Genomic DNA, 9,670 nt, shown 5'->3' with positions numbered 1-9,670 from the left:
TTAACATTAGTATAATGGTACATATTAGTATATATACTACTTAAAACTATTAATACATTTTTTAAATAATAATAATAATTGTCCAAATATATTTTATAAAATAACTCAATAAACTACGAAAACTACAAATATTACATTTAGTTGTGGTACATCACAGTACCAGTGTGTAGGTACGTCTTTATGTTTTACCTACACATAGAATATAGATACTGGGAAAATACCTGCGTTTATATAAAAAAAAAATATTATAAATGATTATAATGCCATGTATTAAATGCAATCGAACTTGGTTAACTCGAATTTTTAGCTTAAACTTTGAGTTTACCGCTACGACTGAACTCCGCAAGAACTATATTTCACAGAGCGCAATGTCATGTCGCGTTTAGTTAGGTAAAACGGCGGAATCGTGTTCCGCCGTCGATTAGGTACCTACCTAGCAAATACCGGTTTTCCATATGGAATTATGGTGAAAAAATAATAATAATTTATAAATCGTATAAGTTAAAGGTGTATTTTTAGAAAAAAAAGCTGAACATCGATGACATTATATATTGTCACAAACTTACTGTTCGAGATCACTCATCCGTAATAACTACACACGGTCGGGCCCAATATATGCAACTCACTGAAAATGCAAAACAAAAATAATTGTTGTATACCTCTTTGCAGATAGGTACTTATTTTTTATGTAGGATGCACTCAAGAGGCAAATATAATGTGTTATAGTATGTCTTATTTTTATACCATTGGTTGAGTAATAGCCGTTAAAGTCGATCCTAAATGCTAGTGCTCCTAGACCTCGTGTCTCGCCTTTCTTAAGTTTTATCAAAAAGTCGCCGAGTTCCGTCTGAAAAATAAATAGCCAACTTTAAATCCTTTTGGAAATTTCCTCGTAAATATTTTTGTTTTGAAACGTCACAGAGAGTCTTTAAATCTCATTCTTTTTACAAAGATTTTAGTTTTTATTTTTAGTTCTCGGATGTATATATATTTATACAAAGGTGGGCATTAACTAGTTAGTTTATTTTCCAATCAACTTAGCTTTTCTCAGTTGATTTTAAAAAAATCTATCAAGTTAAAATCATTTTGACATTTTTCGTTTATACGTAAATATTAATATATCAGTATAAAATAAAAATAATCCAATACAAAAACACAAACATAATATATAATATTATGAAGGTCATATACTCATCTTCACGTATTATGACATTCAATTGCTATACCTACGATAAAAAATATAGTTAAATTATTAATTTGAGATGAGTATAGTTTAAATTAGTAAATAATAGTAAAGTAAAAGTAAAAGGGTATACAGTGTACATTATGATAAAAGTTCAATAAAATTGTTTGTTATAATTTATAAATTAGAAACTAGAAAGACACATTCACTCTTTATGTGATTTATATACTAATTTAAAAAAAAAAAATTAACTTTTTTTAAATTGAATTAAGTTAATATTTTTATCTATATTAACTTTTAACTTATCAAGTTAAATTTATAATTTGTTAACTGTTAACGTTTAACTTATCGATCTTGTGTCTTCTTAACTTAACTTAACTTGAGTTAATTATTTACATTAACTTGCTCACCTTTGTATTTATATATACACTTCACAAAAGTGTGTTATAAAGAGGTAGCAATAAAATTATTAAATCGAAAAGTAAAATGAATTATTACCGCTGTGGCAATAATGTCTCAGTTTCAATTGCTCCCTATTTAATACAATATTAACTTTAGATAATATTATATGCAAATTCTTTTATCGATGTCTAATCAAATTCTAGTTGAAAAGGTACGCAAATTCACTTTAAAAATTACCAATTAATTTTAAACTTTTATTGGTTTATAATAGTATTATTTATTCATAAAAAGTTTTTTTTCAGAAACTACAATGATTTATAAATGCATTTTAAAATAGGAAAATCTATGTTATCTGGAAAGATATGCAAATCTACGATTCACAATACAATTGTATTTTACCTATACGTAATATTTTATATTAATATGACTTATTAGGCATCTATACGTTTATTATATATCGTAAATAATTATATACATTATATTAAATAGATAAATCAAAAACATGAAATAAATAAAATCTATCATATTATTATATTGTTACATTATATTTTGTCGAGACACTAAATATTCTTATAAAAACTTGAATTTTTTTAAAACTGAGGAAATTATAAGGGACTAGGATATATCAGGTTTATAAAGTATTTGAATTATTTTACTATATTAACTATTTTAACTGGTTTTCAATATCTCTATGTAACATTTATGGTACCTACCTAGCAGGGGTGGATAGGGGGAAAAAGGGATTTCCCCTGTGGGCCCCCGTCTATGTTTATGTTGGGAAGCACACTAAGATCTACACATTGATTTTTGCATAATAAAATATTCACCAAATAGAAATAGTTTAAATTTAAAACTATTAATATTTTTATACATATATATTATTATTAATTACTGTTATTTTTAACAATATAATAATACCACGGCAAGTCAAGAATTTGCTTACGGATTTTTAACATAGTATTTTAAATTTTTATCATAAATCTAAGACTAAAATATCCTCGCATCTTCGCTAACCCAAAATGCAATACCCAGGTGTCCCAATGTCCGTTTGGGTTTTCACTCTGCCCGAAACATATTTTATTTACATTCACAGCTGGTACGTATAATATGACTAATGGTAATTTTTAAACTTCGTATACATTATTCTAACTGAATTACGTTTATTTTTGCTTATAAATATTACAAACGATTTTATGGATATTTAATTTTGTCACCTCGTATTGTTTTTTTATATCGCCGAAATTGTCCATAAATGCATTAATCGTGTTGTTTTCTTCACAAAGTTTGCTGCACTTTCGGGTTTTCGGGTCTTCGGACGACGAAGATTCCATTGTGTCAACGAGGCAACGTAAAACATTAGAAAACCTTTCGACGTGTATTTTCAACGATTCAACATACGCGTCCAATGACTGTGAAAAAATAATATTTTACACCTATCCAGAACAGTAACCAGAATTTTTTTCTAGGGGAGCACTTATTTTTTACCTACTGAAAATACTTACTTGTTGGTTATTACAATATCACCATTTTTTTTCTCATGAGAGTACAATAATTATTATGATAGCAATAAAATTACGTTATACATTTAACATACCTAACAATGTATTGGCATTATTGTAAATCACGTGGATTAATGCATTAATTAATTTAAGTAAATTAATACATGTTGTAAACATAACAATTCATTTTTTATTCAAAATATATAGTACCTATATTACTGACATAACTTGATGACCATTACTTATAACTTTTATCAAACACATAATACACCTACCTAATATCAACTAAACCATAGTTGAACTTACACAAATAGAATAGCTAAAAACAAAGGAGATTATATGATGAAACAAATTAGTCGTAATAATCATATAAATTATAAGGCATATCTTTACGCTATACGGTACACTAGGAACATACGATTTCAAAAAAGATTTCAGGTGGGCGTGCCTGCAGCTGTATCCCCCCTCATCCCAAGCTACGTCACTGCACCTATACCTACAAAGTTCGTGGACTATTCGTTCATACTAAATTATTATAATTTGAAAGACACTTCCGAGGACTATAGTCCTTCCAAGTTTATAGTCTGTATAGATCAATATTTTGTTTCGAAGCCAGTGTATGTATATTAGTGTATTTCGTACGGGTTTTGACTTCACAAATATTTTCGATTAAAAAAAAATTAAACATTATCATCAAACATCTCTTAAAAACTGCAGTTCACTTTATTGTCTAAATATAATGTTACGTTCACATGCATATAAATATATATATTTTGTATATATTTTAATTTATTATATTGTTTTTAAACTTCTTATCTGAAGTTTGTTGGAATAATGATTGATCAGAGTTCAAAAGTTGTCAAAGTGTTTACATTGCAAACTTATTAATTCAATTTAAAAACAAAAGCACAAATCAAATTGAATCTTTTTGAGTTTTAATGAATAAATTTACACATTAAAGGTTAGGTAAAAAATAAATTCATAATAATAAAATCGTTTTTAGTAAAAAACCTTAAACTTTATACGGACTGATTCAAAAACTAAGATATTGATTATAGGTATTACTATTTTACATTTTAAGAATTATTTCTACAAAATATGTTGTCATATTGTCGTATTTCATATATTTTGATAACATTAATATGAAGACTGATGGCTACAACAGTGTGACTGCAGTGTATAGCCCCACGCATGTTACATTTAAATGTACAATTAAAACACACCCCCACAAAAAATTATGGCTACCCGCCTGCGGTCAAAAATTCAGCCAAGGATTCTATAAACCGAGTCGTGTAACAACAGCAGGATTATAGCCATGATGTGCATGAGATACATCCATAGTAAATATTACGAAAATTTAAAAAGGCGATGCTGAACACGTTCGATTGGGAGGGAGGCCCCATCTGTACGAGGATCCCATATAACACAACCATATTCCAAAGCACTACTTATGAACCAATGAGCGGTTGAGTAGGTACTTTTAGCCTTTAGGGTTTTTGGTAATTCTTTTTAGTAATTGTAAAATTAGTTTTAAATGTTATTACAATTTATTTTGTTGTATCTTTCTTTTGTTTATCACAAGTGTGTTAGTTTCCTAGTTAGAATCTTAGTATACCCTATCACTATTCACTAACAGTATATTGTACGCCACTGGAGGGTACTGTAGAAGTTAAAAAACAAGGATTCGTGACGTAATGAAACAATTCCGAATATAATAGGTATCTATTAATAAAATATATACCTATTAATATGTATTTACATAAGCATATATAATTTATTTAAATTGTCTATTACTATAGACTTGCATATTATAACAAGTACTAGATCAGTATTCGAGTACGAAATTACGTCTTTGATGGGTAATAGTTTAGTTATAGCTTATAACAGAAAAATTTGTCCATCGAGCAAATATATAAGAAAAATGAATGTGGTCTTGTTAAAACCAAAGGTTTTCAAGAGATTTTAGTAAGACTATTATGGTATTACTTACCACAGATCCACTATTCACACATCTCGTAATTGATTCCAAAAACGACATATGAGCATCCGTAACCGTTTTGACGGAAGTAGCTCTATGGGTTTCACTTTTGAACTGTTCCCATTCATCGTTGATCATTTCAAACACGAAGTTTTGAATTTCGTTTACGCAGCTCAACATGCTTGACAGTAATGCGTTTATGTTTCTCAAGACTGGTTTCAGTTCTATTTGTCAAAATACGCGTAGGTGTTAAAAATTAAAACTAAAATTAAGCATGTGCAAAACTTGGTAAACTTGTTAAGGTGTGAAAATAAAATGTATTTTTTATATTATATCAGGCGACAGGTATGACACGAGTATAATTATTATACATGTGGCCGTTATCATTTCGAGATTTGTTATGATTTATGTATAACATGAAATGCGTTTCATAACTTACTATGTGAATATTTGTATTATTAAACTCGGTGAAAATGTTTTAATAGCTTTGTTTGAAAAAAAATTTAACATATTATACTATTAATAGTGAATGTATAATGTATTATAAATTATAGTTTGCTGTTCAATTTTTATACGCATTTGATTATAATTAAAAATATGTGTTTGCTAATCTAAAATTGTCAAAGCTTTAGTAGGTATAAAAATTACAAGCATTTAGAGAAACATTTAGTATAGGCGGTATGCGTTGTTATCTATTCTTAGAAAATTTAAAATTAACTTACCTATCTTTTTGTATGATTTCTTTACGAAATAGTTAAGTTCCTGCCACATTTTGTGTGTAGTCCAATCTACACTTTTCAGTCGCCATAAGAATTGAAAAACGCTCACATACTGGTTAGAGCAGAAACCTAATATCTGAAGTGTCCACCACACTAATTAGTTTTTAAACGGTGTCCCATGTATGATTATTCCCGGGTTATGATGAGATTTACTTGATTTAAAGGTTCATCAGTCTTGTACTCGAACTTGATACTTTTCCAGTTCACCTTTCCGGACGTATCAATTTGATATTTCAGCTTACTAAACAGCTCCTCGTTGTCATTACTAGCGGATGTCAAAGCATATGCATTTTTTATAATATCATTCAATTGATAATTGTGTATCTCATTATTTCCAAAATACGGCCTAAAATAGAAAATGTTTATAATATCATATTATTATGTGGAGTTTTAAAAGTAATTTAGATCAAAATCTTACTCCAACTTGTGTATTACATAGGTGTAAAAGTCTCCACGACCAAGCAACATGTAATTTCGGAGTCCTTCGAATTGTTGAAACAAATTATAATCACTTATTAACACTTCCATCAATAAAGCAGATGATTGATCACACAAGTCAGATAGCATTGTTGATGTTTTCCTACATTTGTCAGCCAACATAACAATGAGTCCATCTAAAAACGCATACCCACATATTTATTTTACCTACCGTTTAAGCTATTTAAATCAATTTGGATTACCTCCATCGGCAGTTAGGATTTTGATATTTTCTCTAAGTTTTTCAATTTTTGCATTCATCTTTGGACTAAGCAATTTTAACAATAAATTCATATTTTTTCCAGTTTGATAAATACAGTTTAACTGATATTCGTTCAGAAAATCTAAAGTGTTAGTTGAACTATATCAAAATTAACATGAATTATAAAAGCAGATTTTTGAAAAATTTTCATGACATTTTAATTAATTAAACTAAACCTTAATGCGTGACTGTTATTCCAATAACTTTCAGACAAGTTTTCTACTATAAAAAAATCACCATGTTCGTCTTCTATTTCACCACCAGTCATCCAACGGAGAATCATTGCGTGTATGGGTTTGGTGATCTAAAACGAAAACGTATCATTCAATGAATACAATTCCTAGAAAATATTATTACCTCATTCAACATTTTACTGTCGATTTCACGAATACTGGAGCGGACCATCGACGATATTAAACTGCAACCACTTTTGCCTTTGGCATTCTTTACAATTTTCGCTAGACACTGGAACCTTATCAGAACATCGTGGTCCAAAGGGATACATATACGTAAGCAATCCTTAGAATGTTCTAATACGTCAAAGTTGGCACTTAACTAAAATTATATAATAAAATAAACTTATTATGAATTATTTCTAAAGAACCGGATTTTTGACCATTCAAAAATAACAATATTGCCTACCCACTTGTTAACATAAACGTAATATGAATTAATTTTGTCTTGTAAACTAAATCTTAAAGCTTTGGCTACACGACCGAAGTGTTCGTTGTCGGTTTTAACGTAGTCTTTGATAATTTTATGCAGACGTCCAAGCTCATTCACATGTTTTACCACAAATTCTAAATTTGGAATTATTATGCACGTGTTATCATTGTCCGATTTTACCCATTTAATGCCCTGGCCAAATTGTGTCAGACTTAGAAGTAATTCTCGAGCGTATTTTAGTCGTGCGTCTAAATATAATATTACGTTGTAAGCAAATCAAATATTTCGCTAAGGTAGAACCATTTAATATTTCAGCTGGATGAACTTGGATTGAAATGGAATTCCTAAATCCTCATTTTGAAAAAACTTCAAATTTTGAACTCTACGCACACGCAGAACATAATTTTAATTTTTTTGAATAAATACGACAATTTTTTTGAAAACCTTTAGACTTTATCTTAAAAATGTTTGAATAATTTTTTTCTTATTACAAAATTTACAAAGATAGCTAGTGTAAGTTGAAATTTACAAAAATCTATTTTTAACAACATTTTAAACTTGTCAATTTTATACTTGATATAATGATATATCCCTGATATTATTAAATTACTATAATTTGTAGGTACACAGAGAAGACGCAATCTAACAATATCTTAATTAATAAATTTGTAATGCGTTGGTTTTTATAATTTTCATAGCCCCATTTTTATCTTATCTTACAACGCATTAGTATGAATGAGAAAAATTAGAGTAAATAATCAGGAAAACAAAGAAATGTTGAAAAAAGATACTGTTAATCGATTATTCGTAAATTTCAACTTACCTAGTCTAACTTTGTCAATTTTGTTATTAGAAAAAAAAATGGTAATTAGTATTGCTATTGAAAATAAGTAAATTATATTGAGCATTTTCCAAAACATGTAGATATTCACGTATTCCCTTTCACCTCCTGAATATTCCATTTCAAATTTCAATCCAAGTTTATCCTGCTAGAATATTTAGTGATATACATTGTATAATTTTTAATACTACTCTAGTATTATGTGTATATATTATAATTTGAATGGTTTACCAGTCAAAAAATTCATCCTGCTCGATGATAAAGAAAAAGGGTCTTTTTTTTTTTTGTCCAACAAATCGTATGATGATTCGGTTTCATTTTGATCGGATTTGTCATCCTTAAGATGTTTTCGTCCAAAATATTGATGACTCACTTCATTTCTACCGATTATCTGTAAAATATTGTTACCTAATTTATAACTAATAACGTGTGAGTATACGACTATAGTCAATTTACTTGATCAGTTTGCAAGAATGATACATTCGATTTGTTTTGTTGTTCTAATAATTTATGACAAAGTCGAAGTACAAAATCCATGTCTAAAGGATACTAAAAATAATAATGAGAGCTATAGTTACTGTTATACAATTCAATGAATATGCATGTAAACATTTTTAAATACATTTTTGGTTTTTAAATCAATAAACAGTGAAATAAACTGTTCTTTTTGAGGTGATTCTAATCGTCCCATAATGTTATCTATTGAATCTGTCTCTTCCTGATTGCTTTTTAATATTCCCGTGTAAATCGTGTTGTACAATTCATTTGTAAAAGTATTTCCAAAATATTCTGGAATAATTGTATAATATAATAATTGTACGGAACATATTATATTGTCGTAAGTTAATTTATAATTTATAAATGATACAACAATTAACTACAACTACTTACTATTTGAATTAGTCATTATAATTACAACAAATTAGTCGATGTTGCTCTTAAAACTATTCGAAATAATGAAATATGCCTTAATTAATCATTTGACTTCATAAAATAGATTTTTATTACAGTTTATTAAATAACATAGATACTATATGTTATATTACATATATTATCATCTACTTTTGCGATAGCCATAGATAATAAAGATATCTTTCTTTAACGTGAACTAAGAACTTATTACTCTTTATTTGATATCAAAAATAATCTATGTGTGAATATATTAGTAAAAAAATTTCTATTTATTTGTGGTGATAAATTAAAATTGCATTTGAATCATGAACTGATTTGGATTCAATCAAGATTTTCACAGATCAGTAAATTATAATAATGATGGATTAGGATATACGGAGATGACATCACTGTGTATATTTTATACGAATGTTGTTTGTATAATACGTTTAATAAACTACAATTTTAGAATCCTATACCTATAGAATATTGATAAATATATTTTTTAAGTTTCAAAAACTTTCATTTTATCTACTTATGCGTATTGATAATGAAACACAATATAATTATGTTATTATACCTGAAAGATTATTATTTATTTATTTAATAATCTTATAATAATGTATTATGACTATTTTGTTATAATTTGAAATATTTAAAAAATCATAAATCTATGGATATTTAACTTAATT

The 9,670-nt window shown here is 27.7% G+C and overlaps 2 protein-coding genes across 2 annotated transcripts; both read right to left on the bottom strand.

Annotated features, from left to right (window-relative positions):
- Positions 1 to 391: 391 nt before the first annotated feature.
- On the bottom strand, positions 392 to 5,442 carry LOC115033877. Its single transcript, XM_029488537.1, has 4 exons — positions 5,075 to 5,442; positions 2,800 to 2,994; positions 745 to 847; positions 392 to 625 (listed from the first exon to the last, which is right to left on the bottom strand). Exons 1-4 carry the CDS (start codon positions 5,240 to 5,242, stop codon positions 576 to 578), a joined length of 516 nt encoding a protein of 171 aa, XP_029344397.1. The 5' UTR covers positions 5,243 to 5,442; the 3' UTR covers positions 392 to 575.
- Positions 5,443 to 5,967: 525 nt separating this feature from the next.
- LOC100570363 (gamma-tubulin complex component 3 homolog) lies at positions 5,968 to 8,624 on the bottom strand. Its single transcript, XM_029487826.1, has 8 exons — positions 8,544 to 8,624; positions 8,319 to 8,478; positions 7,223 to 7,494; positions 6,938 to 7,135; positions 6,757 to 6,884; positions 6,522 to 6,679; positions 6,260 to 6,455; positions 5,968 to 6,187 (listed from the first exon to the last, which is right to left on the bottom strand). Exons 1-8 carry the CDS (start codon positions 8,622 to 8,624, stop codon positions 5,968 to 5,970), a joined length of 1,413 nt encoding a protein of 470 aa, XP_029343686.1.
- Positions 8,625 to 9,670: the final 1,046 nt, after the last annotated feature.

This window comes from Acyrthosiphon pisum, chromosome A1 (genome assembly GCF_005508785.2).
Source record: "Acyrthosiphon pisum isolate AL4f chromosome A1, pea_aphid_22Mar2018_4r6ur, whole genome shotgun sequence".
Classification (NCBI taxonomy): domain Eukaryota; kingdom Metazoa; phylum Arthropoda; class Insecta; order Hemiptera; family Aphididae; genus Acyrthosiphon; species Acyrthosiphon pisum.
The sequence above is the reverse complement of the archived record's forward strand: the minus strand, read 5'-3'. Positions and strand labels throughout refer to the sequence as shown.

Excerpts from the sequence above, each read along its gene's own strand:
- LOC115033877 (XM_029488537.1), bottom strand. The coding sequence starts at position 5,242 with ATGTTGAGCTGCGTAAACGAAATTCAAAACTTCGTGTTTGAAATGATC. Across the intron at positions 848-2,799 it reads ATATAAAAAAACAATACGAG|ACGGAACTCGGCGACTTTTT; the intron begins GTGACAAAATTA and ends TTTATTTTTCAG. Across the intron at positions 626-744 it reads CGGCTATTACTCAACCAATG|TGAGTTGCATATATTGGGCC; the intron begins GTATAAAAATAA and ends TTGCATTTTCAG.
- LOC100570363 (XM_029487826.1), bottom strand. The coding sequence starts at position 8,624 with ATGGATTTTGTACTTCGACTTTGTCATAAATTATTAGAACAACAAAAC. Across the intron at positions 8,479-8,543 it reads CATTCTTGCAAACTGATCAA|ATAATCGGTAGAAATGAAGT; the intron begins GTAAATTGACTA and ends AATATTTTACAG. Across the intron at positions 7,495-8,318 it reads CAGGATGAATTTTTTGACTG|ACGCACGACTAAAATACGCT; the intron begins GTAAACCATTCA and ends TATTATATTTAG.